This window comes from Bos taurus, chromosome 21 (genome assembly GCF_002263795.3).
Source record: "Bos taurus isolate L1 Dominette 01449 registration number 42190680 breed Hereford chromosome 21, ARS-UCD2.0, whole genome shotgun sequence".
NCBI classification, from domain to species: domain Eukaryota; kingdom Metazoa; phylum Chordata; class Mammalia; order Artiodactyla; family Bovidae; genus Bos; species Bos taurus.
The window spans coordinates 45,917,237-45,934,602 of NC_037348.1; the positions used below are offsets into that span (position 1 = coordinate 45,917,237).

General features: G+C 35.1%; 1 protein-coding gene across 6 annotated transcripts in view; it reads right to left on the reverse strand.

Moving 5' to 3' along the window:
• The window catches only part of RALGAPA1 (Ral GTPase activating protein catalytic subunit alpha 1), a 211,099-nt gene that overhangs the window by 141,559 nt on the left and 52,174 nt on the right, over positions 1–17,366 (reverse strand). For 5 of the 6 annotated variants that reach the window (XM_005222080.5, XM_059879341.1, XM_059879343.1 and 2 more), the window contains exons 6-10: positions 16,852–17,029; positions 15,102–15,217; positions 10,334–10,472; positions 9,104–9,312; positions 7,045–7,284 (exon numbers count right to left, since the gene is read on the reverse strand). In XM_005222080.5, coding sequence (XP_005222137.1) covers positions 7,045–7,284; positions 9,104–9,312; positions 10,334–10,472; positions 15,102–15,217; positions 16,852–17,029 — 882 coding nt within the window. Of the gene's footprint in view, positions 1–6,382; positions 6,439–7,044; positions 7,285–9,103; positions 9,313–10,333; positions 10,473–15,101; positions 15,218–16,851; positions 17,030–17,366 lie in introns of those variants that run through there. The other variant, XM_059879342.1, reaches the window with a different exon arrangement.

Genomic DNA, 17,366 nt, shown 5'->3' on the forward strand with positions numbered 1-17,366 from the left:
CACATTTAAGCTATGATCTTAAAGGTTGAGTAGCCAGGTAAGAAGAGGAGGTGGGAAGGAAAGACAGGAAGGCTTAAGACAGGGAAACAGTTAAGTGTAATGGCTATGAGGATGAAATTATTTGAAAGACAAAAAGATAAGACATTTCTACTAAACTTACCTACAGAGGGACTTGTGCTCTAGCTGGGATTGCTAAGGGCAAAAATCATCATATGCCTATATACCTAATAATTAATGAAATATTTCTGTCTATACCACAGTATGAAACATATGAGCCTTCAAATTAAAACAGAAATTATTACACAGATTCTCCGTTACGCAAACTTATCATCAGTATTAAGCAAGTAAAAATAGCTTTTCTACTACAATCTAATCTTAGAAATTGATTCCTTTCAAAACATTAATGATTCATTGGAGTCACCATCCTAAAATCTATTTTTATTTAAGTTTTGCCTTAAAAACCACTTTTAAAAAGCAGCTGTTACAATAAAAATAACATCTCAGAGAACTTCAGTTCCCAGCAGTATTGTAAGAAAGATACCCTAGAATCTACTTGCACAGAACACCTAAAAGTTGTCACATAAAAAGTATAATATACCTTTTAAATGAATGGCTCAGCTTGTAAGGATATTCTGAGTCTAGAACAAAATGAAAGTATTGATCTAGAGGGGCGAGTAAGCAATGCAACAGGTGGGTGCTGCCTTGGACAGCCTTCAGAGCTTTGCTTTAATGCCCTCTGTGTGGACCGGAGAGACCATATAAACGTGAAACCAATCATGGGTACATCCTCAAAATAATGGTGAGCTAGGAGAGGAAGAAAAAACTTGACTCCAGAGAAGAGTCAGTGAAGAAACTTGTCTGCTGACTTCGAGTAAGGAATACCAGTCTTCCCTGGAAACTCATATTCGCAGGCTGGCTATCACCTAACTTTGAGTGCTGCAAAGTGAGAAGAATCATAAGCAAAGAATTGTAATGTAAAGCAAACCAAGGTTGACAGGACTCCTGCATACCTGAGAGAAGCAAGTGCAAATCTTTTCTGGAGGAACACATGCTTCAACTCAGGTTTTAAAGTAATTTTCATAAGATTCCAAAGAAATGTAAGCTCTGAACATAAAAATCCAAACAAACAAATGAGGGTGAATAAACAAACAACAAACAAGGCCAGAACAGCAAAAACCTAAGTTACTAGAATTATTGGAATAAGGAATGTGAATATTTTAATATGTTTTAATATTAAGAAAGTGAAAATATGAACAAATAAGCCACTGGAAAAAAATCACTATACAGATATTTAAAAACAACCAACTATTAACTTCTAGAAATTAAAATATAAATAGTATCATTAAAAACCCAATAAGGGGAATTCTATTTCCAAGACTGTGATACTGGGTAAGCAATCGTACAACTGAAAAAAATATGTAATACATTAAAAAAAATTTTTTATCTTCTTAAATGCACTGATGAGCCAAAAAGTAGGGAGAAATATTTGAAAATAAAAACTTACATGAGGTCCAAACTCAAGAGAGGTCTTAGGTGTAGCAATAAAGTGGTTTCATTTTGAGTGGAACCAATTACTCTGGATTTTATGGATCTATAGGGGCAAGGAAGAAAGAATGATAGGGAAACTTCCAAAATTGGAATTCCAAAGGAATATATATCATCAGTGAAATGCCCCGCTGGATGAAGCATAAGCTGGAATCAAGATTGCTGGGAGAAACATCAATAACCTCATATATGCAGATGACACTACCCTTATGGTAGAAAGTAAAGGGGACCTATAAGAGTCTCTTGATGAAAGTGAAAGAGGAGAGTGAAAAGCTGACTTAAAACTCAACATTCAAAAAATAAAGATCATGGCATCCAGTCCCATCACTTAAAACTGCTGCTGCTAAGTCGCTTCAGTCGTGTCCAACTCTGTGCGACCCCAGAGACGGCAGCCCACCAGGCTCCCCCGTCCCTGGGATTCTCCAGGCAAGAACACTGGAGTGGGTTGCCATTTCCTTCTCCAGTGCATGAAAATGAAAAGAGAAAGTGAAATCGCTCAGTCATGTCCGACCCTCAGCGACCCCATGGACTGCAGCCCACCAGGCTCCTCGAGTAGCCTATATTTGTTATACAGTACTGTGCAACTTACAGTTTTTTTCTGAATATTTCTTATTTTTCCCAAGCCCTGTTTCCCAGGACTTTGATTTAAGACTTTGATCATTAAATATGTCTACCTTAAGGTTCCAAATACCTATGTCTTTATGAAAACATGTCGGGATAAATTCATTCTCTTTAATGTGACAAGCTACATTCTAAAAATGACCCCAAACCTGCTATATTGGTACAGGTTATGAAGTGTTATCTAAAGATCTGAGGGACGTTCAGGGGACAGACTCAGACCTTAGAAAGGGATTTTAAAGAATTCTAAATTCTCAAGAGAAACATTCTGGGAAGGGAAGAAGTGTTCTATAATCTAGGGCATGTTCCAGAGCCCTTGTTCTCATTAAACGTCTACCCCATTAAAAGTCTGCAAGGAAAACTGCCCATACATAGAGGCAAAGTAGATAACAGACATCTCCTCAAAAGCTGTAACCAAAAGCTAGCCTTAATACAGGTTTACACTTGTACGTTCATATTATCTGCCTGGCTTAAACTTCAGGAGTTCAGTTTAATGTGAGATTGAAGAGTTTCCTTGCATCTATCTATACGCAGTAAATGCACCTCCTCTCTGGAACAATCAATCTTTAACAAACCAAATCAAGAAACAGTCGTAAGTAGCAAAAGTTCAGAATCAAAATTCTGATCACAAAATATTTCAAGAGAATATATAGCACCACGAGGAAGAACATTCAGAAACAAAATATGGCAGACTCAGACCTTTAAAGACTTCGGGAATATCAGGAGGATCAATCAGTCAATAGAAAATAAAATATAAATATAATAAAAAAAAAAAAAAGTCAGATCAATACATAAAAAGTAAGGTATGAACTAGAGACCTAAAATTGACCAGACTGGCCAACTTTCAGAAACAGTTGTAATTAGAAAAAAAGTATCCAGAATGTAGCATGGAGAGACAAAGAGATTGAAAATATATATATGTGAGATTAGTAGATGTATTAAGTGGGAAGGTTTAACACATCTTGAAATGCAAAAAAAAAAAGTTCAGAGACAATATTTTAAGAGAGAATGATGGCTGGAAATTTTCCAGAACTGTTAAATTATACTAATCCATAAATACAGTATGCCCAAAGTATCCCCTGAAGAATAAAAGGAAATCTAGACCTGAACAGTGAAAAGTGAAAGTGGAAGTCACTCAGTGGTGTCCAACTCTTTGCAACCCCATGGACTATACAGTCCATGGTATTCTCCAGGCCAGAATACTGGAGGGGGTAGCCTTTCCCTTCTCCAGGGGCTCTTCTCAACCGAGGGATCAAACCCAGGTCTCCCACATTGCAGGTGGATTCTTTACCAACTGAGCCACATAGGAAGCCCAAGAATACTGGAGTGGGTAGCCTATGCATTCTCCAGTGGATTTTCCTGATTCAGGAATTGAACTGGAGTCTCCTACATTGCAGGAGCTATCAGGGAAGTCCCAAATATGGCACAGTAAAATACAAAATGCCAAATAGTTTAAAAAAAAAAAAAAAAAGGTATTAAAAGCCAGAGAAAGACAACTGACCTATAAAGTATCAACAGTTCAACTGCTGACTGACATGTCAACAGTAACATGGTAAACCAGCAAAGTGGGAAAGTACCTGAAATGTACTGGGTGAAAATAACTGTCAATCTAGAATTTTATATGCAGTGGAAAAAATATGTGGGCAAAATAAAGGCATTGTCAGAGCAAAACTTTGTAAGTGTTTGACATCCACTAAGCTTACTCCTTGAAAGGAAAGTTATGACCAACCTAAATAGCATATTCAAAAGCAGAGACATTACTTTGCCAACAAAGGTCCGTCTAGTCAAGGCTATGGTTTTTCCAGGGGTCATGTATGGATGTGAGAGTTGGACTATGAGAAAAGCTGAGTGCCAAAGAATTGATGCTTTTGAACTGTGGTGTTGGAGAAGACTCTTGAAGAGTCCCTTGGACTGCAAGAAGATCCAACCAGTCCATCCTAAAGGAGATCAGTCCTGGGTGTTCATTGGAAGGACTGATGCTGAAGCTGAAACTCCAATACTTTGGCCACCTCATGCAAAGAGTTGACTCATTGGAAAAGACCCTAAAGTTCGGAGGGATTGGGGGCAGGAAGAGAAGGGGATGACAGAGGATGAGATGGCTGGATGGCATCACTGACTCGATGGACTTGAGTTTGGGTAAACTCCGGGAGTTGGTGTTGGAGAGGGAGGCCTGGCGTGCTGCGACTCATGGGGTCGCAAAGAGTCGGACACGACTGAGCGACTGAACTGAACTGAAAGTAAATTCTCAATGATGAATTTCAAGCTGAGAAAAGTAATTCTAAATGAAAGACCTGAAAAGGAAGAAATCATAATCAAAAGGAGTGATGAATAAAAATAACTGTAAATCAACTGAACACACAGATAATAATGATACTGGAGTTAAATATATAAACTGCAAAATAGAACTGAATTATTTGTTAATAACAATATATTATTTGGGGAGAAATCCGAATAATAGGGTTCTATTAACCTTGTATTGATTAGGAAGAGGGTAAAAAAACAATAACTTTACATTTGGAAAGTGAAGTATGTATGTTAAAATTTAGATAGTTATCACTAAAGGAAAAGGAAAAGAAAAAACTTTCAAACCAAGTGATAGGAAGGAGGATATAGAATGAAAAAACATCAATTAAAAAGAAAGTAAAAAATAAGAGGAATATAAAAAATACAGACATAAGAAAAATAAAAAGAACAAAATAAGATCATACCAATAAATCCAAACATATCAGTAATTATAATAAATATTCCATTAAAACACAAAGATTTTTTAAAATCTAATCATATTTACAAAAGACATATAAAATGTAATAAAAAGAACTTAAAATTAAAGAATTAAAAAAATATACATGAGGATAATTCTAATAAAAAGTGGTATTAATGTACTAAAAGTAGATAGACTACTATAGGTAGATTTTAAGCAAAGTAAGTTTTCTTTTTCACTACACATAATTTCTACAGATTAAGAGGTCCATAAACAAAAAGTTTAACTCACCAAGAAGATATAAAATTATAAATATGTATGTACTTAATTATAAAGCTTCAAAATATACAAAGGAAAATTTATGGAACTACAAAGAAAAAAATAAGCAAATCACCATCAGAACAAAAGATTTTAATACACCCTTCTCCATAACTGTGAGGTAAAGCTGACCAAAAATTTTAGGTAAGAATACAGAAAAGTTCACCAACACAATAATATGCTTGATTTAATAAACTTTAAAAATCATGAACTTCATAGAAAAGAATACATTCTCTTCAAACACATAGGACATTTATGAGGACTGACTACATACTAATTACACAAATTATATCCTCTGACCAAAAAGAATCACATTAGAAATCTGTGAGAAAAAAGAAAACTAGAAAAGTCTTATTTGTTTGGAAGATGGACACCTAAATAACTCACAGGTCAAAGAAGGTATTAACATGAAAATTATAAAACATTTAGAAGTGAATAATACACATACAAAGTTTGTAGACTGTAGCCAAAACAGCATTAAGAGGTAAAATAACTGTCTCAAAAATGCTTATATGAAAAAAATGTGAGACTAATTAAATTAGCTAGCAAAAGAACCATCAAATAAAATCAAGAAAAGTAGAAAGAAATAACAAGGAGCAAAATTAACAAATGAGAAAATGAACATAAAACACAGAGGATCAACAAGGCCAGAAGTTCACTCTTTGCAAAGACTAATAAAACTGACAAATCTCTGGTAAGAATCATCAAGAAAAAACAAACAAGGAACAAATACTAACAGGAATGACAAGGAAAAACATGAATATAAATGCTCCAGAGATTTAAAAAGATAAGAGAATGCATTTAAAAACAAATGTAATGAACAAATTCCTACAAAAACAAACATACTCAAACTGACTTAAGAACTAGAAAACCTTTATAGTTCTATAAGCTTTATATTTTCCCATAAGCAAAGTAGTCCACTCATACTTGTCAAATACTTTTCCCTTCGCACTTGTCATGTATTCTGTCAACCCAAACCCTAAAGCTGGCAACTCACTGCCAAAGCTGGACAAAATGTTACAACTTGTTTGTTTACCTTAAACTGACAAAGCTAATGCTGCCTCATGCTTTCTTTTACATATCAACAAACATGTAGGAGATGAAAATTTGCTTTGCCTGGAGAGCTCCCTGGCATGTGAAGACAGTGTAGCATAGAATAAAGAGCACTAACAGATTTTTAGTCCAGGATCTACCACTTACTTGCTGTGAGACTTGAATGATCCCCTTCAGCTACAAAACTCAATGATGTTTACCTGTAAAAGTTAAGTACCTTTGCTATTAAGAGCAAATGATTAGTTTTCAAAAGGTTTATTTTCCCATAAAATTTCTATGTAACTGAAAATGTGCACTTAGGAATTTTTAACTATCTTTATGTGAAATAGCTTTTATTATTTTCCCTTCCCTCTTCTTTATTTTATTCCCCAAACAATATATGGCTTAAGCAAATTTAATTTCAGAATGCCTTAGAAGACAAAACCGAGCCTCCACGTGGAGGATAAAGACACTCTGTATTCATAAATCATTTTTTATTAATTTTAGAGTGAAAGATAAATAACTTTACTATAACTTATTAATAAATTATAGGAAGAAAACTTTCAAACCATAAAGTGAGTCACTAAGAAAATCATTCTGGTAACAGAAGAAATATTGGGGGGATAATTATTAAACCAAAGTTATCATAAACTAAAAAAATAACTGAAAACATTCAAGGATTAAATGTAGTAAGTTTTATAAATAAACTAAATATGAACTTAAAAATTTTTTTTCATGAAGAATAAATTCTAAATAGCTAAAAGTCAGTATATTCAATATTAAAGGCAAAAGTTTATATTACAAATTAAAAATATTGAGAGATATTTTACCTGACGAAATATCTCTGTGACAAAGTTTACGTTACTTCTTTTAGAAGAAAAAACTCGGCGAACTATTTCAATGTCTGTGAGATGCTCTTCATCAATACTACAGAGACTAGAAGAGCTAGGTTCTCGCTCCGTGAGAGTGCTTGTGTTGGAATGAGACTGTTCAGGTTCTGTACTTCTATCTGTTTTATCAGCATTATCATTTTTGTTTTCTTCTCTGGATACCAAACTAGCAGCTGCTCTCTAAAATAAAAACAAAAGGGGGAGAATATCACGATCCTTTAACTCAATATTTTGTCTTCCAGTAGCAAATACTGACAAAATTCAAAGCATTCTATAAGTAACTTATGGCATTGTTTAAAATCTAGGAATAGATTTTAATTTCATTTAGAATCCATGCTAAATAATTAAATGGCAATGAAATAACTCAATATCTAAGTGACATAGTGATACTCACCAAACATCTACTCAATTAAGTTTTTCAGTGTGTTTGCAGCACAAACAAGTTACGATTAGACTGGGTAAAAGAATAATGTCAATGGAGTGAGCTTGATCTTCAATAACAAATACCTTAAAACTGGATTATTTATTGTCTTAAATGTGTAAAGTCATCTCTATTTTATCATAAACAAAGATTATGCAAGCAAAAACTTCTTAAAAAAACCAAAGGAACAGAAAAAAAATGACAGAAAAAGTAGAAATGAAGCTAACATAAAATATATATTAGAAAACTCTGCATTCTAATAACTTAACAATTTTTACCATGACTGAAGATGATGGCTAAATTTAGGGAAAAAGCAAAAGTCTTAAGGCAGTAATAAAGAAATTACTACCATGGTATGATAGGTAGCACTATACACGTCACTATACAGTAACATGATAATATACTTTCTGGTACATTATTCAATTTTTGGTCTCAGTTCTATCATCTATAAAATAAAAGGGTTTAAAGTATGTAAATGATCTCAAATATGCCTTCCCAACTAAAAAAAAAATCTTATGTTTAGTTTATTGAATTCTGGGATCTGAAAGAACAGTTCTGCTTGAGAGTATCTACATTCAAAAACTTTTTGTAGAGAACCTAGAACATAATGTTTTGGGGAAAACGCATCACGTAATCTGCTATAGACAAATAAAAGGCTAGAGGGAATATAAGTAAAATTTTCTGAATGTTAATGAACATACTTTATACCTCCACTTAACTTTTAAAGTACTTAAAAGAGGTTGTATAAAAAGCACACATATATAAAATATTTTTAAAATGAGGAAATATGAGAAAAGGAAAAATAAAAACACTGCAATAAAGACAATTTCAGGAAAAAAAATACACATTGAGAGGAGGGGCAAGTGAAAAAAGAGGGTAATGGTTTAATTAAAAATACAGAATTTTAAATATTAGTCCTTCCACTGCATAGCTGTGTAACTTTACATCACATTTCTAGAGTCGGTGTTCCTGAAAAAAAAGGGGGCATGACACGGTGACAGGACTTTAAAACAGTACTCTATGAATGGGATTTCCTCCCTGGTGGTTCAGTGGTTAAGAATCTGTCTCCCAACTCAGGGAACGTGAGTTTGGTCCTTGGTTGGGTAACTAAGATCCCATGTGCTACAGAGCAACTACTGAGCCCGTGTGCTACAACTAAGACTTAGGGCAATCAAAATAAGTAACTAAATATTTAAAAAGTAAATAAAAAGTAAATAGAACTATGAAGGTCATTTAATTGCAAGTTGTTTCCAACTGCAAGAATTTGCACAATTCAGAATATTTTTATTTGTACAATTGTTAATTTTACAACTGTAAAATTAACATGAAATAAAGAAATAACCTGAGACTTATATATGACTGAAATTATCTTCTATACTTTACAAATTCCATTTTTCATTAAGAAAACTATTGTTTCTATAATGCTTATTAAAATCTGGATTTACAAAATACATTTATAAAAAGAATGTAGTGTTATTATTTGTTTTAAATGGGTTCTGCATCTAAGGAACTGAAATCAGTGGACAAATCCCTAAACCCATTTTTAACTTTAACAAGTTTGCTCTGGGTGTGTATTACCTGAATATTTTTGGGCAAGACTTCACCTTCCATCCCAGGAATATGAGGTCCTGTATGCGGCTTTGGCTCCAGCCAGAATGAAACCAGCCAACGAATGACAATAACACGAGCCTTAATGAAAGGCTCCTTTGTACAATAGATTGCCTCATTGGTTTCAGCATCCTTCTTGATCATGACATAATGTGGCTTTGGTCTCATCTGTGGGATATCTGCACACATTGAAACAAAAACCAAAATAGGAAAGGAATTATGCTTAGATAAATCTATGTTTTTAAATATTTCAGAAAATGTGATAATATCCTGATTTAAGAAATAGAATTAATACATTTTAAAATAATTTGCTAGATATTAGCATGGGAATCTAGAAGACTGAAACATATACAGCTGATACATGAAATGTGCAAAAATATCACTAAAAAAATAATTAAAAATATTAAGAAATTTCCAGAGCCATTTAAAATTAATGAGAGCTCACTTCAATTAACTAGGTCTGAGACACATATTTTGATATCATACAAAGTATGAGAATTTTCATAGAAAAATTATTTTTAAAGCAAATATTGTTTTCAATGGTAAAGGTCTGCTACTCTAATTTAAGTCATTTCTACCAGCCTTAATGACTGTGCCTAAGCTTGTGAGCTGTCTAAACTTGGCAGAACTTAAAACAGAAACATCTTTGTGCAAAAAAGACAGTTCTACATACAGGCTGTCAATGGCTTCTATACATGGCAGTGGTCTACTTCTAACCCAGGCTTTGTCCTTGAGGCTATAGCTTCAAGGTTCCGAAAGACATTTTGGCATAGTCACTAAATACTGGAACAAGATATGATCAAAATATATGACAATATAATTATTCATATAGAATTTGAAAAAGACATACAAAACCAAACCTTTGAAGGACCTTTAAAAAGTTTTACAAAATAGTTTAAAGATGATACCAAACATTAGAATTAAATTTAATTTGTAATCACAAATATTCCTGGTAGGCTAACTTCTCCAAGAGGTGATACCCAGAAATAAGTTTTTGATAAATCTCTTCACTCGGAATGAAAATTCTACACTAATAAAATTGTACTTTCAGTATGACATTCAGTATGAATCATGGTATACTATCTCCAATTAATCAATACAAATTAAATGTGGCAAGTTTTCTGCAGATAATAAATGCTAAATTTCTACTGATGAATGTTTTACTATTATATATTTCAGAAAATTACAAAGATTACTTACCAAGTACAGGATGATATAAACTATTCTCCTTACAGATGTTTGGGAAAATATAAGGCAAATAATATTTCTTAAAATGTGAAAACAAAAATGAAAATCCTCTTTCTTGGTTTTCTTTGTTCTTCCACTCTAAACTTTTTACCTAAAAATAAACAAAAAATTAGAATCATTCTAGGAGGGAAAAAAAGAGGAAAAAAAAAATACTAGCTGTTAAAAACAAGCTTATAAGAGGCTACCTAAGCAATAAACTAAACTTAGACCACAAAGATAAAAAGCTAAATCTGTGTATGTACATATGTTTATATAAATAGAATATTTATTCTGCCATGCAAATACAATACACAGCTGACCCCTGAACAACCTGGGGGTTGAAGTGCCGATCCTCCGTGCACTTAAAAATTCATCTGTCATGTTGTGGTCAGCCCTCCATATTCATAGATTCAAGCAACAGTGGCTTGTGTAGTAGTGTAGATCGTATTTATTGAAAAATATCTGTGTATAAGAGGCCAATGATACATGTTATCTTTCAAAAATCTTATAATGTGCTCTGGAAAACTGTCAAAGTTGACTTAAAACTCGGCTCTACTACTGACAAAGATGATAGTGTTCTTTCCTCTTTCTCCCTTCCTGAATAATTCAACCTAAAAGTCAAACAAAACAGGCATATGTGGGAGGGAAGAGTGGAAGGTATGAAAGAGTGTCAGTCAAGTGCAGGCAATCAGAGCCTGACCACAGGAGGCATCCATGGAGGGAGTGTAACAGAGGCAGTAGTTAAGGGGGGACTCAGAGTCTTACAAAGTATCCACGAAGTGTAGAGGGGAGTAAGCCAGAAGGAGCAGAGTTGTGAAATAGAGGGTGTGAAAACTCCAGTAGGCTGAGGAAGATATCCAAATATGGGGACAATAAAGTGGACCTGAGTGGACCACAGCGAGAGACTACTATACATTAACTTTAGAATGACTAAAACTATAGACTGACCATATCAACTGATGGTGAGTATATGAAGCAATCTTTTATAGTTTCAAACATAGCTAGTGGAATATAAAAAGGTACAAGCACTTGAAAAGAGTCAATATACACCTTACCATAAAATCTAGCTATTCCACTACTAGGTATTTGCCCAAGGGAAAAGAAGTCTGTATTCACACAAAGACTTATTTACCAATAATCATAGTAGTTTTATCTGTAATAACCCAAAACTAGAAACAATTCACCATACCATCAGTAGATGACTGGATAACAAATCATAGCATATCCATACACTGAAAAGTTACTCAGCAATAAAAAGAACCAAACTGTAGATACATACAATAATAAATATTTTTTAAATTATTATGTTGGGTTAAAAAAAAAAAAGCCAGACCAAAAATAGAAGAAAAATAGAGGTACAATATGATGCCATTTATATGAAAATACAGAAGATGCAAACTACGGTGAAAGTAAATCAGATCAACAGTAGCCTGGGGAACAAGATGATGAAGGGTGGCAGGCAGGTACAGAAGGGTGGATTACTATGGAATCTGAGAATTTTTAGGGGTGATAGATACATTCATTATCTTGATTGTTGTGATGGTCTTGGGGGGGGGTTACATGTAATAAAATTCATCAAAATGTACTTTTCTTTTTTTTTTTTAATTTTATTTTATTTTGTGATTAAAATGTACTTTTCAAACATTACAGTTTACTGTATCTCAATAAACCAGTAAAACAATTTTAAAAATGTACATGAAGTACAAAAGACATTTTAAAAATAAAAACTGGTAATACAGTAACAGTAACGACTCACTACAAAACACATACTATATATCATAGTTGGTTATTCTAAATACTATACACTAATTACTTAAGCCCCAAACACCAAAATGGAATATGTATTATTTTTTTCTTTTTACTTGATGCACAGAGAGGTTAAGTCCTTTACCAAAAGTCATACTATCAGTAAGATGCACAGTCAGGATTCAAACCCTGGCCATCTCATTCAGGGTGCATATTAACTTCATAAGGTTTGTTTCTGAGACACAGGGAATTTTTGTGTTCAGAACAATTAAAAGAAATGTATATATGCTAAAAGTGTTTTATCAATCAGGATATGCACATTTCATATATGAAAACAAACAGGTTATCCTACATAATACATGTACCTAAAATTTTTGAAAGTACAAGTAGGTTTAAGTAAAAATAACATCTCTCCACTCTCTAAGGGCATCCTCAGTCCACCTCCTCAATTGCTGCCTCTAGTCAGATTGATCCCTAAATCAAACCATCTTTCATTTAAGTGCCACAGCTGCTAACTATAAACGAAAGACTAGAAAGTAAACACAATTGGCTCGCATAAGGTATATACACATAAAATTCAGATTCTGTTCAGTTCAGTCGCTTAGTCGTGTTTGATTCTTTGCGACCTCATGGACTGCAGCACATCAGGCCTCCCTCTCCATCGCCAACTCCTGGTACTCAAACTCATGTCCGTCGAGTCGGTGATGCCATCCAACTACCTCATCCTCTGTCATCCCCTTCTCCTCCTGCCTTCAATCTTTCCTGTATCAGGGTCTTTTCAAATGAGTCAGTTCTTTGCATCAGGCGGCCAAAGTACTGGGAGTTTTGGCTTCAGCATCAGTCCTTCCAATGAATATTCAAGACTGATTTCCTTTAGGATGCACTGGCTGGATCTCCTTGCTGTCCAAGGGACTCTCAAGACTCTTCTCCAACACCACAGTTCAAAAGCATCAATTCCTTGGTGCTCAGCCTTCTTTATAGTGCTACTCTCACATCCATACATGACTACTGGAAAAACCATAGCTTTGACTAGACGGACCTTTGTTAACAAAGTAATGTCTCTGCTTTTTAATAAGCTGTCTAGGTTGGTCATAACTTTCCTTCCAAGAAGTAAGTGTCTTTTAATTTCATGGTTGCAGTCACCATCTGCAGTGATTTTGGAGTCTCCCAAAATAAAGTCTCTCACTGTTTCCCCACCTATTTGCCATGAAATGATGGGACCGGATGCCATGATCTTAGTTTTCTGAATGCTGAGTTTTAAGCCAGCTTTTTCACTCTCCTCTTTCACTTTCATCAAGAGGCTCTTTGGTATTCTTCATTTTCTGCCATAAGGGTGGTCATCTGCATATCTGAGGTTATTGATATTTGTCCTAGCAATCTTGATTCCAGCTTGTGCTTCATCCAATCCAGCATTTCTCATGATGTACTTACTCTGCATTTAAGTTAAGCAGGGTGACAATACACAGCCCTGATGTACTCCTTTCCCGTTTTGGAACCAGTCTCGTTCCATGTCCAGTTCTAACTGTTGCTTTTTGACCTGCATACAGATATCTCAGGAGGCAGGTCAGGTGGTCTGGTATTCCCATCTCTTGGATTTTCCACAGTTTGTTGTGATCCACACAGTCAAAGACGTTGGCATAGTCAATAAAGCAGAAACAGATGTTTTTCTGGAACTCTCTTGCTTTTTCCATGATCCAGCGGATGTTGGCAATTTGATCTCTGGTTCCTTTGCCTTTTCTAAATCCAGCTTGAACATCTGGAAGTTCACAGTTCACATACTGTTAAAGCCTGGCTTGGATGATTTTGAGCATTACTTTGCTAGTGTGTGAGGTGAGTGCAATTGTGTGGTAGTTTGAGCATTCTTTGGCATTGTCTTTCTATGGGATTGGAATGAAAACCGACCTATTCGAGTCCTGTGGCCACTGCTGAGTCTTCCAAATTTGCTGGCATATTGAGTGTAGCACTTTTAGAACATCATCTTTCAGGATTTGAAATAGCTCAAATGGAATTCCATCACCTCCACTAGCTTTGTTTGTAGTGATGCTTCCTAAGGCCCACTTGACTTCACATTCCTATGGCTCATATCACTTCACAGGATATCTGGCTCTAGATGAGTGATCACACCATTGTGATTATCTGGGTCATGAAGATCTTTTCTGTACAGTTCTTCTGTGTATTCTTGCCACCTCTTCTTAATATCTTCTGCTTCTGTTAGGTCCATACCATTTCTGTCCTTTATTGAGCCTATCTTTGTATGAAATATTCCCTTGGTATCTCTAATTTTCTTGAAGAGATCTCTAGTCTTTCCCATTCTACTGCTTTCCTCTATTTCTTTGCACTGATCACTGAGGAAGGCTTTCTTATCTCTCCTTGATATTCTCTGGAACCCTGCATTTAAATAGGTATATCTTTCCTTCCCTCCTTTGTCTTCACTTCTCTTCTTTTCATAGCTGTTTGTAAGGCTTCCTCAGACAACCATTTTGCCTTCTTGCATTTCTTTTTCTTGGGGATGGTCTTGATCCCTGCCTCCTATAAAATGTCACAAACCTCTGTCCATAGTTCTTTGGGCACTCTATCAAATCTAATCCCTTGAATCTATTTGTCACTTCCATTGTATAGTCATAAGGGATTAGATTTAGGTCATTCCTGAATGGTCTACTGGTTTTCCCTACTTTCTTCAATTTAAGTCTGAATTGGGCAATAAGGAGTTCATGATCTGAGTCACAGTCAGCTCCTGGTCTTATTTTTGCTGACACTATAAAGAGTCTACTATAAAAATCTCTCTCTCCAGCTCCCTTTCTAAGAGGTTCATAATCCCTCTAATGATTTTATTTCAGGAAGAGCATACTAACATATATTTTCAGAATTAAAAATCTGTTACTCCTCCTTTAGGAAAATAAGCAAGTATCTAGTATGACAGCATAACTGGAAGGAGTTGAAAATGAACTACCCACAGGATAGTAAGAAGGGTGATATAAAAGAAGATTACACATACCTGAATTACTATATATTTTAAAAGTGCTTCAAGAAAATAGCTTGTAAGATCTTCTTGTCCTTTATCTCCTGATTGTGGGGGGACAAGTGGAGTGATTTCCTCTATAGTGACTTGAGCTATCCAAAGACAAAAGTTTGGTATAACCACAAATTTAAGAATATTTAACTATTTATAGTTAGTATAAAATTTAACTACAAAACGGATAAGCAAAGAATAAGCAAAGCTTGAGAATATTCTAATGACTGAAACTTGAAATAAACCTAAGGTCATATTGACAGCCCATCACAACCACCAACAACTTTAATAATCCACTGTTTCATGAAGCCCTGATCAAGGAAATGTGACAAGGGATGGACAGATATTCAGGGATTAAGAGTGAATAACGTTGGCCTGCAAAAGAACTGCTCATATTTTCAAATTCAGATTTAAAGTGTACATGACAAAATTCCATAAATATTATAAAAACATATAATACTATGCTTATTCATCAATTAAAGGACAATCTGATTACCCTAGGTAATGTCCACACTTCTTAAGGTAGCATCTTTATTCAAAGGATGATATACTATTAATATTTCCCTTCCAGAAAGAAAACTTACCTAAGGATACAAGCTGATATATGACAATTCAAAATTAAATGTAAAAATGGCCTATATTAAACAATAACAGGGGTCTTACAGGCCCTAGTGAGAAAGCCTCTCGCACAGCTAATTCCTAGAGAGAGAAAACTACAGGCCTGAAAGTTTGCCTTTCAAATACAAACTAAATATCCAGAGCCCATATCTCTACCACTTCCCCTGTTGGGCTCTTATACTCAGGGCTGCTGCTGCTGCTGCTGCTAAGTCACTTCAGTCGTGTCCGACTCTGTGCGACCCCATAGACGGCAGCCTACCAGGCTCCCCCGTCCCTGGGATTCTCCAGGCAAGAACACTGGAGTGGGTTGCCATTTCCTTCTCCATACATTCAGGGCTACTAGTCCCCTAACCTAATGACCCTTAGGACTAGGTAGCCAGACTTAGACATGCTCACCCTACTTCACACATTTCTGACTGAGCTCTTGCCCATGATATCCACCCCTACCCTCCAAGCCCCATCCTCGACTGACCCTGGTGTTTCCCTGTGTGACCACCCTCCTTGGTGTGGCACAACCACTTCTCCTGGGAACTATGAGTAACAAGCTATCTTTTAACAGCAATCATCTCCTGATCTGTTGGCCTCATTATACCTGGATGTTTTAAAATTATTTATTTACATTTTTTACTGACATACATTATATTAGTTTCAGGTGTACATGATTCAACATTTGTATGCACTGTAAAATAATCACCCGAATAAGTAGTTACCATCTGTCACCAAAATTACAAAAAAAATTTTTTTCTTGTGGTAAGAACTTCTAATATTTAGTTTCTTAGCAACTTTCAAATTCACAACAGTTGTCATCAACTACAGTTCCCATGCTGTCCACTACATCCTGATGACTTATTTTATTTACTTTCTGACAAGAAGTTTGTAACTCTAAATCCCCTTCACCAATTTTGCCCACCCTCAAATCCCACGCGCTCCCCTGTTCAAACCACCCCCCGCCTCCCCCAGCAACCATGAATCCTTTCTCCATGAGTTTTGTTTTATAAATCCCACATTTAAAAACATGGCCTTGGATTAACCAGTTAAAAATGTACAGATATTTTAAAATATATATTAACAAACTACACAAAATTTTTAAAATAATGATGGAAAAGATGAATCTTACTTTCTTGAAGGTTGAGTGGAGGATTAATGAGGTTATCTAAAGTTCGAGGTCCATATTCAGACTGTGGTGCTGAAAATCCGGGGATTAAGCATGAAAACATCCAAAGCTGTTCTTTGCTACAGTTATTCTGAAGAGCTTGCAACCATAATAAGAAAAGCCGAACACCTTCCCGCCTAATCTAAAATGAAATGAAATGAAAAACAGTAGTTTAATTTAAAATGGAAATATTTTCTTCCTTCCACGCCAAAATTCTCTGGAAGATGGTTACAGACTGATACTCTCCAAAGAAGAGGAAGAAAAGGAAGGCAGGCAGGAGAGGGAGACAGAATGATAGCCATGATAATTTACTGACCCCCTTAGCACTTATAAATCTAAATTTATGGATTCTGAACAAATAAACTTGGTGTCTAACTACCTAAGGAGTTCATGATCTGAGCCACAGTCAGCTCCTGGTCTTGTTTTTGCTGACTGTATAGAGCTTCTCCATCTTTGGCTGCAAAGAATATAATCAATCT